The sequence below is a fragment of the Thunnus maccoyii genome, chromosome 2, assembly GCF_910596095.1.
Source record: "Thunnus maccoyii chromosome 2, fThuMac1.1, whole genome shotgun sequence".
Taxonomy (NCBI): domain Eukaryota; kingdom Metazoa; phylum Chordata; class Actinopteri; order Scombriformes; family Scombridae; genus Thunnus; species Thunnus maccoyii.
Genome location: NC_056534.1, coordinates 16845907 through 16871408, shown reverse-complemented (window position 1 = coordinate 16871408; position 25502 = coordinate 16845907). Strand labels below are relative to the sequence as shown.

General features: G+C 37.4%; 1 protein-coding gene across 5 annotated transcripts; it reads left to right on the top strand.

Annotated features, from left to right (window-relative positions):
- Positions 1–3102: 3102 nt before the first annotated feature.
- acsl1a (acyl-CoA synthetase long chain family member 1a) lies at positions 3103–25442 on the top strand. 5 transcript variants are annotated; one of them, XM_042429958.1, is made up of 21 exons: positions 3103–3281; positions 13308–13520; positions 15104–15218; positions 15310–15374; positions 15491–15592; positions 16978–17077; positions 17202–17377; positions 17610–17642; positions 17837–17888; positions 17981–18054; positions 19533–19610; positions 20574–20708; positions 20902–21036; positions 21684–21779; positions 21885–21957; positions 22118–22206; positions 22734–22850; positions 22944–23087; positions 23189–23290; positions 23386–23457; positions 24105–25442. In XM_042429958.1, exons 2-21 carry the CDS (start codon positions 13326–13328, stop codon positions 24243–24245), a joined length of 2094 nt encoding a protein of 697 aa, XP_042285892.1. In that variant the 5' UTR covers positions 3103–3281; positions 13308–13325; the 3' UTR covers positions 24246–25442. The 5 variants fall into 5 exon arrangements, with proteins under 5 accessions (XP_042285892.1, XP_042285885.1, XP_042285864.1 ...); XM_042429951.1 differs by lacking the exon at positions 19533–19610 and adding an exon at positions 19668–19745 and having other exon boundaries at positions 3107–3281; XM_042429930.1 differs by having other exon boundaries at positions 3108–3281; positions 22734–23087.
- Positions 25443–25502: the final 60 nt, after the last annotated feature.

The window sequence follows — 25502 nt, the reverse complement described above, 5'->3', positions numbered from 1 at the left end:
ACTACAGTGGCCTGTCAATTAGAAAATATTGTAGATATAAGATGCAAAACTTCTCATAGCTTTATACAGACAGACTTAAACTGTAATCTCGGTCTTAAAAAGACAATATAAAGTCTATTACCTGTATTGGAGAAAATCCATAAACTAATGTCATATTATAGATTTAAAATGATAAGGTTGTTAGAAACTCACAATTGAGAATCAGGAGATCTATTAATACTGCAGCTAAACCATAAAATATAAAAACAATAATCTGGTCCGTATTTGTATCACTGACATACATTTTAAAATCATTTTTCAAATATTATTTTCAGGCTCTCGACTGCATTAAAGGTTTGTAGCTCACAATAATCTTGATCTAAATTCAGATAAGCAGATTACTGATGTGTGGAATTTTGCAGATAAACATTTCACTTTATGACTTTAAATCTTAAATGTATAACTTATAGTTTCTCCAAAGAATTAAAACATAAAGGACATTGATAATGTTTTGCGAACATGATGCTACTGCAGCTTTGGTTCAGCGGTGAGAGAAGTACTCAGATCCTTGTTCTGGTTCTCTCTCTCTGTGCTGATCAGCTGTGTACTGTGAGTAAAGTTGAGCTGAGTAAAAATGCTCTGTTACAAGTAAAAGTCTTGTCTACAGAGCCCCTAAAGTCCCAAAAGGTGGTATTTTTTTTATCTTGTGCGAATAACTTAATATCTTGTGGGAACAAGTTATTATCTTGTGCACATAACATAAAAAATACCACCTTCTGAGACTTTAGGGGTTCTATAAAAAACATAGTAAATTGACTATTCAAATAAAACAACGAACGCCGCCATGTTTCTAACATACTTGAGAAATCAAAAAACTATTAAAAGCTATAAACGCAACTTACCCCCGGGGTATTCAAAGCATAGGCCTGTCATGCCTTCACTGTACAGATATTAACCTGTTCCCACAAAATAATAATCTTGTGTGCACAAGATAAAAAATACAACCTTTTGGGACTTTAGGGGCTCCGTATCTTGCATTAAAATTGAATAAAAGTACAGAAGTATTAGCTTTTATTATCAAAGTAAATGTTCTCACACGTCAGGATTGACCCATTCACTGCACTGTAACTACTGTATATACTGTTGGACAGTAGATATGTAGCCAGGATTTTAGAAATACTTGTCATGACTTAAAGATGATACCAAAAAGAAAGTCTAATGATATTGTACTTCTTTTACTTATTTGATTAGCTGTTCAGTCATATTTTCTGAAAGTTTTATTCTTGGAATCTGGACACATAAACCCAACACAGCAAACTAAATTCTGACTGAACTTACTGGTTACAGTCTCAGGACCAGTTAACATTAGTTCTTTCAGGAAATGATTAGTGAATTATAGACCTGTGAAATGAAGCTTTCCAATATGAAGGTCTAAAAGCTTTCTCCACACTGCCAGGAGAAATACTGAAGCTTTTATTGATTTTCTTGGCCTGAAAGTTGTTGAATACTTAATCTTAAAATACTGGAATTAGCCTAAATACTGTAATACCTCACAGTAGTTATGTTCACAGTAGAGCATAACTTCCCCTTAATTTCTAAAAGCCCCAGTTTCCCAGAAAAAAGACATGACCTCACTGTTGGCTAGTTTAATCCTCCAGAAAACATGACAATTTATTTGTCGATCAGGGTCAATGGATCTCTGTATGTAGTCAAGTTAAGAACAACAAATAATTATAAAATAAAGAATAAAAAATAATTACCAAGATCAAATGGGAAACTATGTGAAGCTCAGGGAGCTGTTGTACACTGTTGAGATGAGCCATAAGGCCATCAGTTTGAGACTATAGGCGCTGCCTTTGGCAACCAAAAATATTTTAAGAAGTCTTTTTATTCCAAGTGCAATTGTTTAAAAAACATTTTCAACTAAAAAAACTGAAACACAAATCTTGGTTCACAGTTTTCTAATTTTATGTCTTTCGCTCTGTTTTAAGTATTTAATGAGTTGTTTTTTTAACCACTGTACTGTGTTTTATACTTCAATATATTTTGTTTATTTGATTGTTATGTTGCAGTGTTTTTGTTACATGTTCTTGTGGTGCTTTTATGTAATGTGTTATGCTATGTTATGCTATGCTATGCTATGCTATGCTATGCTATGTTATGTTGTTATGTTATGTTAAGTTATGTTATGCTATGCTATGCTATGCTATGCTATGCTATGCTTATGTTATGTTATGTTATGTTATGTTATGTTATGTTATGTTATGTTGTGCCGTGCCGTGTTGTGTTATGTTATGCCATGCCATGCCATGCCATGTTATGTTATGTTATGTTATGTTACGTTACGTTACGTTACGTTACGCCATGCCATGCCATGCCATGTTATGTTATGTTATGTTATGTTATGTTATGTTATGTTATGTTATGTTATGTTATGTTATGTTATGTTATGTTATTTTTTAGTGAAGGAACATAGTGCTTTCATGTTATTGTGATGGTTTGTTTTGTGTCAGTGTTTTTTGTTACAAGTTCCTGTGGTGCTTTTATGTTATTGTGATAGTTTGTATGTTTTGTTGAAGTGTATTTTGTTTTGTTTAAGTGTTTTTTGTTACATATTTGTGTGGCCCTTTTAGTGAGCAACACCATGCTTTTTATGTTATTGTGATTGTTTGTTTTTGTTTTATTGCAGTGTTTTTTGTAACTTGTTCTTGTGGTGCTTTTATGTTATAGTGAGCAAAGGACAATTTTCCAGTCTGGTGGACAATATTTATGTAGACCCCCCAAAAAATCTGTGTTTTACAGTCTGTACAGTATATATAACACCCTTCTGTCCTTAGACTTCAGTCACAAAAAACTCTTACTTACATTACCTGCGTTCATTTGATTGTTTTTGGTTGTTTTTTTCTGACCCATCTTGGGCTGATATATTATTATTATTATTTGTTTACTTTTATTAATTCATGTCAGCCCAATGCCACATGAAAGCATGTGTAACGTCAGTTTGTCTTCCTCTGCTGCTCTACAGGATGTAGCTGCATGTGACTTTTCACCAGGATGTGCCTTTTAACATACATATTTACAGTCTACCAATAGGCCTTTATTGTATGTAAAATATGCACAACCGTCGGTAGCTCAACACATCAACCAATGACAGCGCTTCTCTCAAATTTTAGGCAGAACAACACGGAAGGTCGTCTCTGATTGGCTGAGGTGCAGCAGCTGAAAACAACGTAGCCCGCTGCTGCTGCTGTTGCTTCTTCAAGAGTCAGATTTGAAGTCTCCAGATTTGCTGCGGTACACAGGTTTGTGGACACATTTGCCTCTTAAAAACTCCAGTATTAAGTATATTATTGTTGACTGTAAGATATTTATAGAGTTACTTTAGTCGTAGGATGCGTTGAGGAGCCGTTAGAAACCAGCTGCTGTTCGCTTTTATTGTTGCCTTAAAATAGACCAGAGTCAAGCCACGTTTTATATCTTTGTATTTCCTCATATAGCCTCTCATATCTTTCTTATTATGCTCACTATGTTCACATCGACATCATGTTGAGTCAACATCCTGTGTATTAATCAGAATAGTGTGTTCATCACTTCTATCTGTCGCTGATAAACCCGTGTGCACGTCCTCTTAAATAGCGTTAAATAGATATATGGACACGTAGCATCAGGGCTGCGTGATTAGACACTAAGACAAATGAGATACGTAGTTTTGAACACTTTAAATTTAATCTCTGTTTAATCTGTGTACCTGCCCTGTACGATGACGCCAGTGTAGTTGGCGTTGATGAAATAAGATTATAACGAGTTTTAAAAAAGGAAAATGAGAACATTATCAAGTGCATGTCATTGCATCCCCGCCGTATAACTGTCTGTGTCTGACCCTGTTAGTCCTCAGCACACTTAAAGGAGGAAGTTAGATTAGCCCTCTAGTCTAAGTGTGCTGGTGCTTTTTCATGTTTGAGCTCAAAATCTAATCACTTGAAACGTGCCTGGGTCAATGTTAGACTATCTATCACAGTGAACACCAAGTTTGTATTCGTTTTCTATCAAAGTTAGCTACATTATCATTGATTTAATGAGGCAGTTTACACGTTTCGAACAAATACAAACAAATATAGCCCGTTCTGGAATACACACTCAAACAAACATTTTAATAAGATCATTTATAGTTTAAAAACAAGATAATTAGCTGTTTTTCGGAAGGGTTACGTATCAGACTGTTTCTGGGTTGGGACCAGTTGCCAAGCAACTAGGGAGAATCCCGGAAGCTAACTGTCAGTCACAAATGTCGCTCCGTTTCCGTTTTTCCTCTTGTTTTCAGGCTTTATGCTAAGCTAAACTTCATCTGCTTGAGGCAGCTTCATATTTACTGAACAACACAAGTGTGGTATCAGTGTTCTCCCAAATGATTAGGCTAACTATCCTTTTTAAAAAGCAGACTTGTCAGCGCTCTCTGGTGGAAAAATTCTCTAATAATGGAGACACCTCTAAATAATCTCAAACACATCTTTGGCATTTTAAAAAAAGATATGTTTTGGTTCATTTTTGGCCTTTATTATAGAGTTGACTGTAGAAATGACAGCAAATGAGGGGAGAAAGATGGGGAATGACATGCAACAAACCAGGGCCCCTCTGTCTTTGTCATAACAGTGCTGCAATTTCTTGTTACTTCTACTGATACCAATACTGACATATCTACAATTAACATCAGCTGATAGATCGGCCAGAGTGATTTATTGCTCAGGCTTGAATCAGTGTTGCCACACAAAGACAATGTAAAACTAGGGCTGGGCCATATGGATAAAATCAAACATCACAATATTTTTGACCAAATAATGTCAACATTGCAATACTTTTCTGGGGATGACTATTTGTGCTTTCACAAAATATTTACACAGTGAGATTACTGATGAATAATCATCAGTAATGTGGATATAATGACTAAGTGGGTAAAAGCAAATAATAGAACAGTCTGGTAAATTCAGAAAATTACATCACTGTACTATAATGCAGCCTTTAAAACCAGGAAAAGACGTGTTGTCTTTTAATGCCATATCATGATATTACGATATCCACAATCTTAGATGATATCTAGTCTCATATCACAATCTCGATATAATATCAAAATATTGCCCAACCCTATGTAACACTGACACAAATAATGCAGATTAGATGTTTACTGTGATGGATTACAGGATTCAATAATCTGCAAAGTGCTTTTTAATCCATATGGAAATGAATGGAAACCAGTGGTTGCCTGAACAGTGGCCTACAGTAAATCTATAACTCTTAATGCGCATTTGAAAAGGGTTAGCAAAAGTGTTCAGTATATAAAAGTAAAACTTGCAAATACATTTGAATGGTTCTTCTACACTGAGCATGTAAAACAACGGTTATTCAGAAAGCTTGAGCTGTTAGTTATTTCCTGTGACGGCAGAGACAGAAACAGAAACTGTCGGATTGGAGTTAGCACACAGACAGATGGTGATCAGGCACTTCTTGTATTATGACTAAGTTTAGGAGCCCTCGCTCTATAACGAAGTTAAGTATGTTAAAGCAGATCACAACTGAACACATTCAGTCACCACATCAGGAAGCTCTCTTCTTTCTTTAACTTTAATTATAGCTTTAATGTTCTGCTTGTTTGTTGGCACTTAAATCCGTGAATGAAAAATCTGACTGACAGACACATGTGTGGACGACATTTATTGTATTTGCTAAATATCAGTGGATTTTCTCCTTTGGCGAGGTGCGCTTGGCACCAGAGGAGTTTTATGGCAAACTTCCTCTCTCAGGAATCTGTGGAATGTAGTGTGCAGTTTATCATTTTCCTCACTTTTTTTTTAAACAACATTTTTAAGAGGTTAGGTAATGCATGTTGAGCCATGCAGTACAGTTACACTTCAGACGTGGGGTGATAGAAAAGTGACCGTGCAATCATGTGTTTCTGCCCTTGAGTACAGGAGCAGCTTTCATTAGAGGAAACAGAAGGACACTTTGTGGTTTTCAGGAACAGACCGTCAATCTGCTTTGGTTATTTGAGAGTACCAGCATCAGCCTGCCTGTCTGTTTTGAGGTTAGATACTATGATAAATACCAAGCTAGCTCATGTTTACACAACAGTCAAGAGCAGCTCTGACGCGGGGGCCCTTTTTAAAAGCAGGAACTTCAGCTCGGGGCAGGATTTAGAAAAGTCATCCCAACCACCTTTTCCTGATGTCTTTAACTGTCTAAATTGAATTTAAAAGTGTCATGTGAGTCAGCAAGTTGAGGCTCTGGTTTAACAAACCAGCCTCAAATTATCACGCTTCTGTATGGAGTGTTAAGAGAAGAATGAATTACTGTGAATGTTGTTTCTACCAAGTGATTTTCCAACGCAACTTCTTGGAAAATATCAGACAGTTACGAAAAAATCATCCCATTCCTGGGAAACATCTTGCAGTTAAAAAAAAATAAATTATCAACCTGGGAGTATGATGATGGAAAGCTGGCCTCGTATCTTTTTCTCTGTTTAAGCTCTTACAGTCAACTGTTTAGTCCTGTTTCCTAATACTTTACTGAGTGTAATATCTGTTCAGGTGCTGATCGTATCTCGAGATAACACCAGAAGTACTTCATATGTCATGTTTATCTTGCACAGCTGCTGAAGCGCTGTATTCTTGCACACCCAAATGTGCAAAGTGACAGGTGCATTGTACGTTGAACTAAAACAATTAGTTGATTAATCGAAGTTGTACTTACTTCTCTAACTATTTTGATAATTGATTAATCGTCATTTTTCAAGCAAAAATGCCAAACATTTTCTCACTCCAGCTTCTGAGTTGTGAGGTTGTTCTTTGAAACATGTGAAAGTAAACAGAATATTTCGGCGTTTTGGACACTTGATATGAAGATTTCACTCGTTAGGCTTCAGGGTACGGTGATTGGTATGTTTTCTGACATTTTATAGATTAAATGATTGATTAAGAAAAAATCCTCAGATTAATCGATAATGAAGATAATCGTCAGTTGCAGCCCTGGTTGTAGGGCAACAGAACTTGAATAATTATCGTATTCAAAATCTTCAGTGTCTCAAAATCACTTTAAAGGACTTACTGCCCAGTTTTTTGTTTTTTTTTTGCGTGTCCTGAAAAATAGTTTCAAAATGGCAGCAATGTTTTCTGTGACCTGGTGGTAGAGGTCATGTGCCCTGATGCTGTGTCGGTAGCTGTTGACGAGTGCGTGTGACCTTTGTTCCACTTCACAAATCCCATCCTCCACCCTCCCTTCCCCCAAACATTTCTCCGCCGTGCGGCCATGTGACGGAGAGTGTGTGCAAGTTCACCGTTGAGGTCAGGACCTGCAATCCTGAGCACGGACTTCTTGTGCGAGGTCAGCCTTTCGTGAGTATGACCGGAGGAGGGTGGACTTGAGTCAGGCAGAAGGAAGAAGCAGATGAGAGGTGTCACACTGACACCACAAGCATAAATAATCATCCAGCAGCCGTTCAGTGATAAACAGTGAAATGCTTCCTGTTAGGTAAGGGATGGATCATGTTTTGGCTGTGTCTCATCCCAAATACAAAATAAAACTTAATCAAAGTCATTGCCAAGTTTTCTAGCCGATCTTGGCTATGATATCTTCTCTTAGGCGTTGACTAGATCTTTTTCTTGTTTTAACAACATATGGAAGTTTCTTGTTATTACAGCAACTTTCAACAATCATATTATAATGAGAAATGTGTCGATTTTGCGTAACACATACATATGTATAAAATGGATTCGCACAGGAACTTATTGAATCATCCTGCTACTTACATCGCCTCCTTCATGACACACTGTACTAAAAAGCGTTGAATAATCGATGAGTTGGCAGAAACTTACCACCAACCACAACAGGATCCATTAAGTCGATAACTCATGAATTTCACACGTCAACATTTTTCATTTTTAGAGCAGAATCAATAGTGAGACAGTGAGTGTGCAGCTTCTTGCCTGCAAATCAGGAAGTTGTCGTCAAGTTTGAAGAATTTGAAAGTTTAGATTGCACGGGCATGTTGTAATATGTCTGGATTGTGTTTTTTTTTTTACCCTTTTTGCAGAAGTCAGATATAGGCTAAGATGTTTGGTTTCAAGATGAAAAAATATGTCTTCTTCCTTTTTAGTAAGCTATATTAAGCAGACAATCATTGACACGCATCAAGGATGTGGAGAAGAAACTGATTTACAGATAGACGTTAGAGCTGCAACAAATTATTACATTTGTCAGCCGTTAATTTGCTACAGCAGCATGTTGCTCAGTTTCTCCTTAAAACAAGGAACCTTTCTTGTTGCAACTATATATAACTTTATCTTGTTCTTGACAACACTTTTCCTTTATTACACAACATCTGGTTAAAGCAAGACACATTTCTCATAAGTTGTTACAATAAGAAACTTCCATACGTTGTAAAAACAAGAAAAAGATCTATGACTGGTTTATATGATTTGTTCTCAGGATGAGACACGGCTAAAATGTCATCCATCCCATATACCCGCTTATCATGTACAGCATATTCCTAGATATGCTCAGTTTATGATCCCATCAGATAAAGAAAAGCAGCAGATCCTCAGAAATGAGAAGCTGGAATCAGACAGTATTGATAAATGACTGAAACAATCAATCCATTATCAAAGTAGCTGCCTCTTTAATTTTCTGTCAATGGATTAATCCTCTAGTTGTTTCAGCTGCACATGACATACTGTATATCATATTACGCAGATGCATGTAGCTGCTGAGAGAAAGTCGCTTCTCAGATCTGTAAGTCGCCGTCTTGTTGAAATGGGATTACATATTGTGTGTGTGTGTGTGTGTGTGTGTTTGAAGGCTCTGTGTGCTAATCCTCCAGTGATAAGGTTGTAATAATGAGCTTAAATCAGTTGACCTAATGCTCAACACCCGACTAGACATCCCTTTTCTCTCAGCGTACCACTCCGCAAAGAGGAACTTCAACATTTCTGAGGATTTCAACATGACCAACTGTGTGTGTGTGTATGTGTGTGTATGTGTATGTGTGTGTGTGTGTGTGTGTGTGTGTGTGTGTGTTACTTCCTGGCTGTGGTTTTGGCCGGCTCTTATTGAAACTACAGCTGTAGTCTTCTCTTGAGCTTCAGGCAACTAGTCTTGATGTTCTGTTATGTGTCAGATGAGCCAGCTGCCTTAACCCCCGCCCCCCCCCTTCAACCCTTTTTTTTTCCGGTGTCTTGCGTGTGCTAGGGTGTGGGGTGACTAGCGAACCAGCTCTGCCATTGGCTTGTCATCTTCTCAGGCCAAGTATGGAGAGTGGAGGTGGTGTTGGAGGGTGGTGGTGGGGGCATTGGAGTACCTTTTGCCTCCAACTACTCTAAGCCAAGCATGACACCAGTGGCATGTGCCTGCTGTTGGTCAACTGTCATAAAGACACACACACACACACATTGAGTAGGGGTGCAGCTGAAACCTCTTTTCATATCGATTACTCAGAAGATTTTTCATTCAATTGATTGTTTAGTCTGTAAAATGTAAAGAATCATGACAAAAACAGACGTTTCCGAAGACTAAAATCATTTGTTAAAATGGATTATTTTGTGCAGCAAAGAGTAAGAAAATAATGAATTTGTGATAAGCTCAAACAAAAGAGTGAGCACATCCTGATATTCCTAAAAGTAACTACTTTGTAATTTAATAAATGACTTAAATGATTTATGTTATAGGCCTATTTCTGTTGATTGACTAATCATTCAGTATGGGCTGGTGATATGATGATATATTTTGATTTGTCAGGTATTTAATTCACTGGATGACCCACAAACTTAAATTCATGTCTGTTTATTGTATCTATAAACTACTAAATCATGATCAATATCATAACATAAACTTGCATATCGTGAGAGAGGATTTTATGTGTGGCCCATCCACATATTTCAACATTGTAACACATGTTTCTGTTACATTTCACAAAAAATCATGTATATTTTGCTTGATGTAGTGACAGCTGGTCAAAACTTGCAAATCTTTACTCCAACTGACAACTTCAGCAGGAAATGTACAAATCCCGTTGTGAAATATCAATGTCCACAGTTTTCACTTGTCTTGTGAAAATTTAAAATGCTTGAATATGTTGTCTCAGCTGTAGTTTATTAACTGGGATTGATTACTGATTTGTCCATTTATCACTGTATGTCAATATAATTTGATATAATTTTTATTTGCACAAGAGTGTAAATATTAGGAGAACACACAAACTTTCCTGTAATTAGTGTGTGATTTTGTTTTGTTGGAATAGTTTCAGCAGTTTGGACGCTCAGCAACGCAAGAATTGCACACAGTGCGCTCAGATAAAGTGTAATAATGTATTGGCCATTCACTCTTGAATAAATGTTATTGAAATTGAAAATACTTGAACCTCTAAGTTCAGCGTTTTGTTCGTTCTCAATCAGTCTTCACAATCTAGATTGAATCTCCAGCCGCTGTTGCACATTATCATGAACACCTGGCATGTGGTTGTAGTCATGACAGTAGATATCACAGTAGATAAAGGCCTAGTTGGAAATCAGATATATATATGTAAAACAAAAAACGTCTATCTTGTGGTTTTAAGTCAACCTGCTGTTTGAATTGCGCTCCAGTGAGAGGCTAGCAGTGACGCCTGCCTCGTGCGTCTGTGTTTCTGTTTGGACGGGGCGTGTTTCTGCTATTCATAGTTGTGAGAACCTCAGAGGTCTATTAGAAGTCACTGCAAGTCCCTGCTAATAGCAACTTGTGCTGCCCAGGGTCTTACAGATAAACTACACCTCTCCACTTTTGGACAGAGTTCCTACCTCTACGCATTTATACACATTGTGCGGCTGTGAGTACAGTGATTTATTTTGTCTTAATGATAAATTCTGAACTTCTACAAAATCCATTTAGCTGCTTTTGAGGTTGTCCTGTTTGCTGACTTAGCAGTGATCCTTACTCGCCTTTCATAGCAGTTAATGGTGACACCTGTAAGACTGAATGGAACATTTGTTGAGATTTAATTTAGATATTTCAGAGGATACAGAGGATAAATAGATGCATAATGCTTTAATAGGGATTCCTGATACTTTTTTGAGTGATGCTCGAAAGCAGATATTGTCATTGATTTCATTTCGGTACATTCATCAGTTTACTGTACTGCAGGTGTAATTCCTGTATAATCTCCATCTCATTTTAAGCAAAGTAGCTTGTTCAGCAGCTTTTCAGAAGTACTTTACCCCAGTTGGCACCAGTCCAGTTTGTCATGGGCTCAGCGTTAATAATAGAAGTAGGTGAGAAGTCAATTGTTACCTCTGTGTTGGTTGTTCACTTGTTCATTTACTTACAGTGGTGTTACCTTCCAATCTAGGGGTCAAATGAGTTTACACGGTGTGCATGAAGCTGCATGGTCTGATAACAGGAGAAAAAAAACAGTAAATGTTGAGATATAAGTTACTAAATTGATGTATTTTCATATTTTAGGTGGAAGAACTGAAAAATAAATGCTAGTTAAAGATATTAATTGAATAGTTTAGATAGGTATTTCTTGCCTCAGGCTCATTTAATTTGCATTTTATATTAAAATGTGATTAAAAGACAGTTCAAGGTTATGTTCAGATTTTAGTTGAACAGTGCTTTATTTCAAGGACTTTGAAGACTGTGGTTTCAGCCCAGTGATCTCATTGCTAAAGCATCTTGACCTCAAAGCGTCCCTTCCCTTCAAAAATGAGTGGTGTATTGTTTGGCTTTGTGTGTACAGTGTCTGTGGTTGTGTCTTTATATCTCTGTGGAGGCTTGCGATTTGAAAATGTTTGCGGCCAGTCATATTTCCTTCCTGTGTCTTTGTTTCCAAGTGGACAGCTGTTAGGATGGGAAAGCACATCTCCCTTTTTTTTATACAACATTTGTGGACGAGCGGAAGAAAAAGAATAGCAAACATAGTAATTACGTGTTTTTCAGCAGCGTTTTTCTGAACTGCTTGAATTTGTGTTACGGCTGTGTTTCTGAATTTTTTGATTGATCTGCATCTGAAGAGCTTTATTTTAGTTTTATTGATTTATATAGCTTATTCAATATCTCTAAAAATAAAGGTTGCGATCAATAAAAATGTCTCATTCAAGGTCTTACATTTCTTGTTCTTTTCAATCAACACGTTACTACAACATGTAGGACTAGTAAATGTTACGCTCTGGTTCACCTTAGATTAACTACTTTAAAAAGACAACAAACATAAAACAACAGTAGCTGAACATAAAATGGGAAACACTAATAAAGGAAACTTAATGATGCGTAATACAATTAAGATAAAACAAATAAGCAAGTTTAGTTTACAGCCAAGATTTCTGTAGTGAGGTGGGCCAAACTGAACTACTTCAGACTGTTGTTGTTAATATAAAAATGTTTAAAAAACATTGGATTTGAAACACTCCACATCTGTGAGGCAGTAACTCTTGAAGTGGTGGATCATCACTGATTTCACAGAGCTGAACGCTGCTGCTGCTGCTGCATCACTCTGCTCTGTATGATTCACTGTGGATTTGTCCTTGAAGCTTTATTTGGATTTTTACTGTATGTTTCTGTTACCATTACATCTTTGTGCCAGATACATGCTCATACTAGAGCTGTGTTATAGTGAAATTTGCTTGCTGTCAGATACCAGGAAGAAATGGAAGTCTTAGAAATGAAATATCACATCTGTGTGATCCTTAATAGGGATATTTTTTTTAGTTTGAGCAGCTGTTTGGTTCAAACTATGTTTGATGCCATAAGTATTGGATTTTAACAGTTTAGAAAAGTTCGAAATTGGGCGTCCTGGTGGACAATACCACATAACTGCAACGTATACATGTCTGATTCAGCAGGGATCCTTTGTTGGATGTCATACTCCACTTTGTCTTCACATGTTTCCTGTCTGCACATTCACTGCTGACCTATCCAATAAATAAATGCAAAAAAAAAGAGAAAACAAATCTATAATAATATAAAAAAGTATTACAGGTAGACAAAGACGTAGTAAATGGCCTGTAACTTTAAGCATGCCCTCTTGTTATGTAATGGTGTAAAACAATAGACCCATTCATAAAAAAGATAAAGTACCACATCCTGCTGTATCACCATATCCTTAAGGAACTCTGTAGTACAGTAATAAACTGAAAGACCTTTCACACAGGAGATTTTCCTTTTGAAATGATGAGAAATGTTTAAAATGGCACAAAACACTTAACAAATAGATTTCCAGAATCAAGCAAGTCTTGATTCCAGTCAAGAAAATTAGTGCAGAATTAAGACTAAAAGTTTCCAAATTGAATGTTCCCCTCTCTGTTTTCCTGCAGGGTCAGTGCACAACAGCCATGCAGGCTCAGGAAGTCCTGAGACAGCTGCGGATTCCCGAGCTGGATGAAATTCGGCAGTACTTGCGCGGATTGCCCGCCAACACACTCATGGGCATGGGTGCCTTCGCTGCCATCACCACCTACTGGTTTGCCAGCCGGCCAAAAGCCCTCAAACCACCTTGTGACCTTGGCCAGCAGTCACTGGAAATACCAGTAAGGGATCTTGTTTCTTTTCTTTTCTTTTCCAGTAATACTCTCTGAAGTGTATATTTGTCAGGAATTGATTTTCTTTTTTCAAACTCTTACCAATTACTGTAATATTTAAAAAAAGAAACTGGATAAATTCTTTCCTGCGCAACGGATCCTACAACTTTGGAAAAAGTGATCCAACTACTGGAATGCAAAACAAAGCGAGACAGCAGGCCTCATTCAGCAGGAATGTTAATGGGATCCCCTCCAGGAACTCTAATCACAGCTGACCTCGTTGCAGTTCTTCAAATTACGAGCCCTGATAGCCTCACTTCTTGTCACATTTGAAGCGATAAAAGGTTTATCTCAGACTAGTTAAAGCTTGCTGTGCTGGGGAAGTGGAAATAATCAGTACAGCTTTATAATTATTCAACAACACATAGTGTTGTTTTTTTTAAATATGTCATTGTCTAATCACCGAGACACAAGACACACCCTACACAATCATTTTGTAACAGCAACAATTTGAGATCAGGCAGACTTGTGACAGTCATGCTACAGTGGCAATGGTGTGTATACTTCAATTAAAAACTGAATTTTCTCTCATATGACCCCAGTTTGCAATCTTATGATTATATTAGTGCTCATAAAAATGTGTTGCAGTCCTCAAAGATTTCACTCAAAGATTGTAACATCTGCACAATAGTACAAATCTTACACATCTGTGTTAAAGTTATACGACTTTTAATATACATTAGTGCATATTTCAGCACAAACTACAACTGCTGCTTCCTGTAGAGCTGTGATTTCCATCTAGCAGTACTTCTGTAGTTGCCAGGGTGCACATGGAAAGATTATGGAGGAGCTCAACAACAACAACAACAACAAAAATAGATATTATGATTTGGTAAATAAAACATGTAATATATGTAGATATATACTGTACTACATATGTGTGTTTAGGAGGAAAAGAAACACACAAATAGGATTACAAATTGGTTACAATAAGCCAGTCACACACAGGGGAACACCTCCAACCAACCTGAGAGTGCATGAAAACCTGTTAGCAAGCGAGCAGGGAAGTCAAAACAGAAAGATAAAGTACTGAAAAAATAGTTCAAATGTGCAGCTTTTGTATTTCAGACCCAGTACAAATGCAAACTTGACTAAACCTACTGAAACAAGACAAAAACCAACTGAAGTCTAAACACTGACAATTGCAGGATCAGTAAGTCTTTAGATGAAAGAAATAATTGTAACAATATCCAATTTTGTATAATTAATAGTGTTAAATAAAGTTAAACAATAAATTCATTCAAATGGACACATTTGAATGGTGAGTAGTGGCAATGAAGGGGTACTGGAGCTCATCTGATAGGGTTGTCAGATTAAAAAGGTTGGGAACCGTTAGTATACAGGATTCATGTTGTCAATAAACACATTTGCCCGAGCAAATGGTTACCACAAAATAAAGTAATATTTTTTTAATTGTTCAATCTTTTGAACAGCTGAATAGTCGCTGACAATTAGAGAAACATTGTACTGTGTCATGATGTAGGGGTGTGGAAGGTTCAGTCAGTCGTGACTTTTCATGTTTTGTCTTGTAGAGTGGAGAACGTGCAAGAAGGTCAGTGCTGACTGACAGCGATGAGCTCATGACACACTACTACGATGATGCACGAACAATGTATGAGGTGTTCCTACGAGGGCTCAGAGTATCAAGTTAGTGCCGCTCTTTTAATACGTTAAATGTGATTTTCACAAGTCTTCCAGTCTGAGAAGATGAAGGTGATAATCTAACTTTCCCTCACAGATGATGGACCCTGTTTAGGATCGAGAAAACCAAACCAACCTTACGAGTGGCAGTCATACAGAGAGGTGAGATGTGGATCACTAGACATGAAGTATTTTATTTTTAACAACATACGATCACCGGAGACACGGTAAATTTAACATGCAGACTTGTGTGTTTTGTTTTGTTTTGTTTTGCACAGGTGGCAAACAGAGCGGAGTACATCGGCTCTGCTCTTCTTCACAGAGGACACTCTCATACAGGAGACAAGTTCGTCGGCATCTTCTCCCAGAACAGACCAGAGGTTAAACAAATGCATTATTGTATTTTTGTATTTATAGATATTTTTCTAATTCCTCCCTTTTCCCATCAGCCTCTGCACTTCTGTTGCATGGTTGTTTAAGCAAAGATACAATAGTCTGTGTCCAACATTGTTGTCCAAATGTCAATGTGAATTATTAGACCCTATATAGTCAACTGATATTATCCTACAATGTAATGTGAAAAGTTCAGTTAATGGTCAATAATTAAGCACTAACTGCTATCATGTACTGTAAAAAGAAAAAAGGTGTTGGATGAGAGTAATGACCTGAACGGTATTTGAAATTGTTTTTTATTTTGCCATACAAATACAGTACTGTGCAAAAGTTTAAGGCACTAAAGATAAAGTGAGGATGCTTACAAATATTTTGCTATAAATTGTTTTTATTTATCAAGTAACCTCATACAAAGTGCAGTAAAGAGAAGAGAAACCTAAATGAAATCAATATTTGGTGTGACCACGTGTTGCCTTTAAAACAGCACCAGTTCTCCTCAGTACACTTTTTCAAGGTACTTGGCAGGTCGGTTTTTCATGCATCTTGGAGAACTTGACACAGTTTTTCTGTCTCTTTATGTTATCCCAGATTGACTCGATGTCGTTGAGATCAGGGTTTGGGTCATATAATCTGTTGCTGAAGATAATTCTTTTATGACTCTGGCTGTATGTTTGGGGTCGTTGTCATGCTGCAGAATAAATTTGGGACCAATCAGTTGCCTTTCTGATGGTATTATTGCATTATGGATAAGAATCTAAACATCTAAAGCGCCTAAAACTTTTGCACAGTACTGTATATTACCTGCTTCCAGACCTCTCAATTGTTCCTCACATCATTTCAGTGATTAAAAAGGAATATAAGGAAATTAAACTAAATTGCAATTCATTATGATGATCAAGTACCACCAAACTATATGGTCCTCTAATCAGAACAATTTCAGACACAGTCGTTGTCTCTTCCCCCTTAATTTGTCTGTAGATTGAAACAATTCATAAAAACTTATTTTGTATAAACTTCCAATAATCTGTCAGTTTACAGTGATGAAATTATTCACTTAATAGTGAGGGGACAGTGTGATTGAGATGGCAATTCTTCCAGCTGCACAACATCTATTAAAATAACACATTTTTGCTGTGTGTTAGTATAATTGAAGCATTGCCAAGAGTTTGGAAAAATAATGAGCCATCTTTTTTCCAATTAAGTTGGAATTTACAGCATTCTTAGTGCAAGTAAAATAATAATAATGGTCAGCTGTTCAGTGTAAACCACTTATTATTTGGAATGTTTTGATGAGCAAACTCAAAGTTGCCGCATTTGGGTATTTGTTATAAATTATAAATCTGTTGTCTGTACATGTTTTTTTGTCTTTCAGTGGACCACTTCAGAGCTGGCTTGTTACACATACTCCCTCGTGGCAGTTCCACTGTACGACACACTTGGCACGGAGGCCATTGGCTACATTCTCGACAAAGGTACACAAAAGGGCACCTTCACACAATAACCTCACACCATCTGCAGCGCTATCACTGTTTTTAGATCAAGGACACTGATATTGGCACAAACTAAGTGGTTTATTTGTTGCTGTGTGTTTTTCAGCTGCCATCTCGTCAGTGATCTGTGACATACCCGAAAAGGCTCAGATGATTCTAGACTGTGTCAGTAAAAAAGGGCGAACGGTAAAGACGATTGTGCTCATGGAGGCCTTCGACAGCGACATGGTGTCCCGCGGACAGGAGTGTGGTGTTGAGATCCTGAGCATGAAGGAGTTTGAGGTGAGAGTAACACCCTTAATCTTCTAAGACTTTATAGATGTTGTTGTTCAAAAGTATTTCTCAATTCTACCACATTATCGTCTTGTCTGTACTCGTTTTACCGTCATGTCTGATTAGACCTGGATGGAAATTAGGCCCTGAGGTGCAGTGTTTTTGAAAAGCATGATTATTATCAGCACTTCCTGGAGAGACGCACTGTATTTCACTGTACATTTTGTATTTTTTTTTCCAGGCCTTAGGTAAAACAAACCACAAAGACCCAGTGGTGAGTAAGAACAGCACACTTTGTTTGAACTTTTAAACTGAGAATCACCTTTCAGCTTCATTTATGATCATTTATTTGCAACCAGCAGGATTCTGTCAAAGGAAAAATGAAATATGATATGATATGTGCACGTTTTAATGCAGTAGCAGTTCAGGTTTCATATGCTTTAGTGTAGATCTGTGATCTGATTACAGCCCCCTAAACCAGAGGACCTCGCACTTATCTGCTTTACATCTGGAACCACAGGTAAGTACAGAAATTATTGCAACTTTAACTTTTCTGAAATGTGATTTGTTGGGGGGTTTTTTGTACAATCATTATCACCATTTTCCTTTCAGGAAACCCAAAAGGTGCAATGCTTACTCATCGAAATGTCATCTCCAACACTGCAGCTTTCATTAAAATAACAGAGGTAAACAAACACAACAGCTAAACTTGGAAGATATACAATTTCAGTCTTGACATAAACTCGATTTTTTAATAATGCATATCTGATTCTTACCCTCTTGCTTCAAGACAAATGCTTCTGTTTCTCTATCTTCAAAAATATTTCTTGCAAGGGCGTAATGTCCACTGATATCCCGCTTACTTTTCAAAATCCTTGTTTTCTTCCCCTGACTCTTACAGTTTAATTTAATCATTAAAAATCAAACATCTCACCCTCTAGTGTTGCTATATCCAGATAAGAGAAGACAGGAGTTGATAAAAATGTTGATACACTCATATTGTTAGGCTGAGAGGCTTGAGAGGAAGACTGCAGGCACTAGTCTACAGCCATGCTAATAGCTCTGTGAGACAGTGTTTACCATGTTCAATGTGTTGGTTAGCATGCTAGCATGCTTACATTTTCTGATCAGCACTTGACACACAGTACAGCTGAGGCTTATGGGAATGTAAGAAGAATGAATGAACTTAAGTTTTGCAGGTTTCTGCTCATAGACAGTATTGGACAAAATTTCAGTCAATTTTGACCAGATGGTGGTGCTAGATGAAAAGCCAGGAAATCAAAGGTTTTGCAGATGTACCAAGTTTCACTACAATCTATCTAGTAGTTGTTGAGCTATTTCAATAAAGAAAAATAACTTAAAGGTCAACCTCTTTGTGGCGCTAGAGGAAAAGTCAGAGTTTCCCCAAAGTCGTTGGATGTATCTTCTAGATACCTTGAATATCTGTTGTAAATTTCATGGGGACCCATCTCATCTGAACCACAAATGTCAACTTAATTTTGGTTCTAGAGGAAAGGTCAGGGTTTCACCAAATAAAATTCATCCTCTGGGAACCTTGAATGTCTATAAAATTTCATAGCAATTCAAGAGTTGTCAAGATATTTCAGTCTGGACCAAAGTGGTGGGCTGACCAACTGACATTGTCATCCCCAGAGCCATTCTTCAAACATTATAAAAAAAAGTACTTCCACTTCCTCTGCATGTTTTTCAAGTTAAAAACGTTTTTATTTCTCTTACAAAGATGCTAGAATTGAACATCAAAGATAAGAAAAAATGGAGCTCTTTGTAGTAAAGATGCAAAGACAGTATTCTATCAAAGCATCAGGTCTCAATAAAACTGAATATGATTTTAACTATGGTTAGTGCATTATTTACAAAGGACATTTCATTTTTTTTGTTATACTACAAATATTATAGAAAGCACAAAAAACAATTGGGATTTTATATTTGGTAGTTAGATCTTTATCCCTGTTTTGAAAATTAAATATACACCTTTACATTTATGTGATTCGGATCAAATAAAATCTGAGCTTTTAACTATTAGCCAAATAGCCTAAAATCTAAAATCCTTGTGTGACCCAGGTTGACCCTCCTTGTCCTTCTTTATTTTCCTGTTCTTCCTGTTTCCTCTCACATCTCTTCCTCCCCTGTGTACGACGTCCAGGGCTCACTGAAGCCCAGCACTAAAGATGTGCTCATCTCCTTCCTCCCTTTGGCCCATATGTTTGAGAGGGTGGTGGAGGTACAGTATGCCATGCTTGACCTGCATACGTGCATGTGTTTTGTGTGTCCTCTGCAGGTACACTGCATGCTGAGCCTTCATGACATTCATGTATCCTATCTCCCCCTAGCTCATATGTTTGAGAGGGTTGTGCAGGTATGTCATGGGTTTGTTTATCTTCAGATATATTGCGTCATGAAATCATAAGTAGAGTTAAAAGAGTTATAAAGGATCACTATCAGAATAGTAGTGCCAGGCCTCTTATGGCTTCCTCTGACTGCTTATAGTTGTGTCTGTGGTTCCCTCAAATGTATTTGCAAAGAAATTTGAAAGCCGTATTATATAGTATTTTAAAGGTAGTGGCACGTCATAGCAATGTCCTACATACTTAACTTCTACAACTTCATGGCTGGGTGTAGAATCTCAATACTTATTAAGCAACAACTGAAACATGTGTCCGTACCACAGAATATAAAAAGAAATTAATATTCTTTGATCAGATATCTCTGTTGAAATCATAAAAAAATGTGCTTTGTGTTAACAAAATACCTATTCTGATGAAGTTTGGCTCATTGTTATTTGTGAGCTGAGTTTTATAGAAAAAACATGTTTATAATCTTTAAAATAAGGTATCAAAAAAGAAGCACTGTGGTATCTACTGAAACTCAAGTATATTATTGGTACAGGTACCCACATATGATATAATAACCCATGCAGCTTTAAAGGAAGTGAGAATCTGTTTGTGGTGTTATGAAACTATAACACGCATGCTCATGTCATTCTTTATCTGCTTTTATTAATTTGTTTGAGAGGGTTCTGATAACAAGATAACACAGCGGAACAGCCAGTTGCTTCTGAATGTGAAAAATACAGCAGCAGTTTTTAACAAGTAATGAATGTGTAGTGAAATCTCCACAACAATGCCACCTTCTGGCTAAAATGCTAATTTGCATATGGAAGAATAAGCAGCTGTGTTTTCATCAGGGTGTCATCCTCATCCATGGGGCTCGTATCGGATATTTCCAAGGAGACATTCGGCTTTTGATGGATGATTTGAAAACGCTGCAGCCAACAGTCTTCCCTGTGGTCCCACGTCTCCTCAACCGCATGTTTGATAAGGTCAGACTAATATCTGGTCGTGTTGTTGTTATATTGTTGACATATTAGTTCAATAAAGGTTACTTAAAGATACTTTACATTCACTACTGTGTCATTAATAATGGTATTAATGGTCAGCTGCTGCCTAGTCTTGTAAACTGTGAAGGTCCTCTGTGGCAGAGGCCTTTACAATAAGTTTTCCATTTCTCTACAGGTGTTTGGTCAAGCTAACACGCCACTGAAGAGATGGCTGCTTGATTTCGCTTTTAGGAGGAAGGAGGCAGAGCTTCGTAGCGGTGTGGTCAGAAAGGACAGCATGTGGGACAAACTCATCTTCAAGAAAGTACAGGTAATGGTGACACGATCCTTAACAGCATTACGATTTGGTTCCAGTCTAAAACTTTATACTTCTTATACATAAGAAGTCAATTTTCAGTGTTTGTGCACTGGAGGCCTCAAATTTCTACGTCACACTTGTGTAAGTTGTGTACTGGACCACAATTGGCTTGTGATGTCACAAAATCAGCTCACACATACATGTTAAGCTCTTTAAGGCACAATATGTCTTTCTTTTTTTAATGTTGGATGAACTCATGACTGTATAGTTTCACCAATTATATTTGGCAAGTTATCTTTAGTCATTTCAATATTAAATCATCTGACATGCTGATGTCAGATTCATGTTATATTGGAGTTATCATAATTACAAGTTTATGACTTGTAAACAGCATACGTGTCCACATTGTAATTACAACTGGGAAAACTGGATTTTTCTGAAAGCTCCGATATGTCCAACTTGGTGCTTCATAATATGGAAGTGCCTTAAAGTTAAGCAGATATGGACACACCACATTCGTCTGTCATTCAAAGAAATTAAACCCACATTCACTGGATATGGTGTTAAATTGTCACTGCACAGTATTTTTAATCCTCACCTCAACTTTGGAATCATACAACCATCTTGAGTTGTTTTGCTGTTTATTTCACACTCTGCAGGCGAGCCTGGGTGGACGTGTGAGGCTCATGATTACAGGAGCAGCACCGGTGTCCCCGACCATCCTGACATTCCTACGAGCTGCTCTGGGCTGTCAGGTGACCCGCATACTGACGTTACTCTTTTCTATCTAGGCTTTTTAATCAGTAACCTTTTAAAATTTTAACATAAATGTCACTAAAAATCTGCCCTGCACTCAACAGTTTTATGAAGGCTACGGCCAGACTGAATGTACAGCCGGGTGCACCATGTCGATGCCTGGAGACTGGACAGCCGGTAACATTTATTGTGCATTCTGATATATTGTAGGCAATAAGTGAAATATACACAGTTACATCTGTTTTACTAGAAATATTCAGAAAGAGAGAAATTTAACACAGTATGTTGAAGGCTGCTTGGATCATAACATTAAAATCTGACTATTCTGTGTCCCCAGGTCACGTCGGGCCTCCTCTGCCCTGCAACTATGTCAAACTGGTGGATGTGGCAGAAATGAATTACCTGGCAGCCAACGGAGAGGGAGAGGTGAGGAGTGCTGCTTCAGTAGCAATCAAATACAAACACTGGGCTGGAAAACTGATCTATTCCCCTCAACTTCTTACATGACTCTTCATTCTACAAACAGAATTTTGTAGACTTTCCATTTAACTTATCAACAAATCCCCTGCAAAGACCAAAAAATAAATGTATCTCGCTAACAAGTGCTGCCATACAATTTGACTTGTGTTCAAAAACTATTAAAAGCACACTTAAGAGCCCGACTGCTGCATTTGGATGAACACAATTTTATCTCTGAAGATAAGCTGCATGTGAGGCAGATTTACTGAGAAGAACCAAAAGAAACCAGACAGGTGCAGGCAAACACTTTATGACAATGCAGTGAGGGTTGGTAAAGAAGGCAGATTAAATCATAAAACACAAATAACATATGAAACATCAAACAAAAATGACACATAAAAATATTGTACATTGCATGGGAAATGCTTTGGTGCCAGAAAGTCCTGCTCTTTGTAGATGTAATTTTTTTTTTCCCCTGCTGTCTCTCTCGCCAGGTGTGTGTCAAAGGACCAAATGTATTTCAGGGATACCTGGAAGACCGTGAGAGGACAGCTGAGGCAATTGACCAGGACGGATGGCTGCACACAGGGGACATTGGGAAATGGCTTCCTGTAAGCAAAACCCTGATGATCTCTGACTATTGTACCGAACGTATGAAGCCAAGTGGCTTAACGTTGTTATGTTTCTCATCTGGTTCATTGCAGAACGGCACTCTGAAGGTCATTGACAGAAAGAAGCACATTTTCAAGCTGGCACAAGGAGAATACATCGCCCCCGAGAAAATAGAAACCGTCTATAATCGTAGTGATCCAGTGGCTCAGATATTTGTTCATGGTGATAGTTTACAGGTGAGTAATTCATTAATCTTAATCAATCTTTGTTTTGTTTTTTTATCTACACTAATACTTGAACTATATTATCTTCATGTTGTCGGTGTTGTATTTTAAAGGCATGTCTGGTGGGAGTCGTGGTACCTGATCCTGACTTTTTACCTATTTGGGCCAAGAACAAAGGAATTGAAGGATCCTACTCTGATCTGTGCAAAAACAAGGTGAGATTTGTTACCATCAGCAGTCCAAAAAAAAAAAAAAAAATGCAGCTCCACTTTCTATACATGCTAACATTTTTCTGATCTTGGGTTCTTAGGATGTAAAGAGCGCCATTCTGGAGGACATTCTGAGGCTGGGCAAAGAAGCAGGACTCAAGTCTTTTGAACAGGTGATTGTTACCACATTTGAGTTTAATGCATCAAAATACCATCAAGTTCTGTTTTTTTTTCACTCTGATGCATCTAGTGCATCACTAGAAAACTTTTTTAAAAATGCAACATATTTGATTCAGTAATAATTATATTTTCTTTGTCTTCAAAGTAGGGATGAAATGATGACAGAAAATAAATCATCATCCCATAGTGACATCCTATCAATTTTAAGGATGTGCTGCTTTTCTTTGTAGAGTTTGACAACTAACAAAAAGAAGGGTTTTGAACTGTTGTTCTTTGTCGGACCGCAAGGAATTTGAAGACGTCATGTTGAGATTTAGGAAACTGTGATACAGACCATTTTCTGACACTTGATGAACCAAATGATTAAAGGATCTGGCTCGTGATTTTCTATATTTTTCTTATTGCCAACAAATCTCATGTTCTTCGCCCTAAAGGCAACAGCGACGGTAGTTTTAGTAGCGGTTCCAAAGACTAATCACAGTAATCATGAGATTTGTTGACAATAAGAGAAATATATAAAATTGCCGGCCTTATGCTTTAATAAGTGGATTAATCGTTAATGAAAATAATCATGTTTTGTACCCTTACTTAACACTCTTTGTGTCATTCATTCTTCTCTCGCTCTGTTCTCCCTCTGCAGGTGAGAGATATCATGTTACATCCTGAGATGTTTTCTGTCCAGAACGGCCTGCTGACGCCCACCCTGAAAGCCAAAAGGGTCGAGCTCCGGAGTCACTTCAGAGACCAGATTGATGAACTTTATGCCAAAATCAAGATGTGAGCTTGGATCGAGAAGTAGAGAAGGTTACAATCATGTAGAGCACAGCCAGAACCAAATAGTTTATTGAAGAGGACATCCCTCTATTTCCCTGCCAGTGACAACTTTGTGGAGACTGCCTTTGAACAAATCTCAGTTTGAAACGTTTTGTTCCAGTTTCATCTTGTAATTGTACCACTAGATTTCTGCTGCTGTCACTGGCTGATAATTCAGAACTTGTCATCATGTTACTGGTTTTATTTATCCAAGGATAAGGGTTGAAATACATAAAGGGGAGATGTGACTTGCTCATGCCTTAACTGCCAAAAATCTGACTACTTGATGGTCAGAAACGTCCGGCCTCTGAACACATTTCTGATCATTTTTCATTATTGGGAGCTGGGAGACTTTAAACATGCTTTTCCAACAGTGACACATATTACCTATTTATATACCAGACTAATGTTTTGGTTATCTATTTAAACTGATATTTAATGTAACCATTAAACCTGTAAATAGTGTATTTGCTGAAAAGTAATATGTGTTTGTATCATGCCTGATATTCTGTATTATTAATTCCCAGCATTCCCATGTTTCTCAAAGCTGCAGGCTACAGGACGGCCAATAAGCCTGTTTTACAACACAATGTAGTGAAAAGCCTATTGGGAACCATGTTGCTCGACAGATGTTATGTCTTTTTTGGTTGGTTTTTTGTTTTTTTTCTGTTAACAATGCATGGGAAATATTGAATGTTACTATACTTTTTAGGTGTCCTTTCAAATTTCAGTGCCACAAGCTGCAGGATAAAGCTGCAAACTGCCATTTGTGTGATGCGCAAGTCTTCAGGGCAAATATCTGCCGATAGTGGTATCACAGTTCATTTTAACAAGTCAGTTTTTTCAAAATTAATTCCACGTCCTCGTCTGCATTTTGCATTAACATTTCACTGATGGTCGATAATCCAGCAGTTTTACGTTGAACGGAGCAGCATTTCAGCTGCTTGACATTGTGAGTTCAGATGTTTTGACTGAATTATGATCAATACGCACATCTAATTATGTCGAGGCCTTCTTGACAGTTAAAGCCATATTGTTTCAGTTTGTTTTGTTTTTTTTAAAGGAATCTATGATAAGAAAAGGGCAAAGGTGCAGTTTTGTGCTGGAGTTATAAGTACAGTATCTATATTTGTCAACTGTAACAAATAAACACTTTCTTCATAAACTTTGCTATTTAGTTTTGTCTTTTTTTAACCGGAAACACATTTAAATTAAAGTATATTAT

Bases quoted from the DNA above. Each gene is read 5' to 3' on its own strand.
- acsl1a (XM_042429930.1), top strand. From the start codon at position 13,326: ATGCAGGCTCAGGAAGTCCTGAGACAGCTGCGGATTCCCGAGCTGGAT. The intron at 15,219-15,309 runs GTTAGTGCCGCT...TTTCCCTCACAG, and splicing joins ACGAGGGCTCAGAGTATCAA to ATGATGGACCCTGTTTAGGA. The intron at 23,458-24,104 runs GTGATTGTTACC...CTCCCTCTGCAG, and splicing joins GACTCAAGTCTTTTGAACAG to GTGAGAGATATCATGTTACA.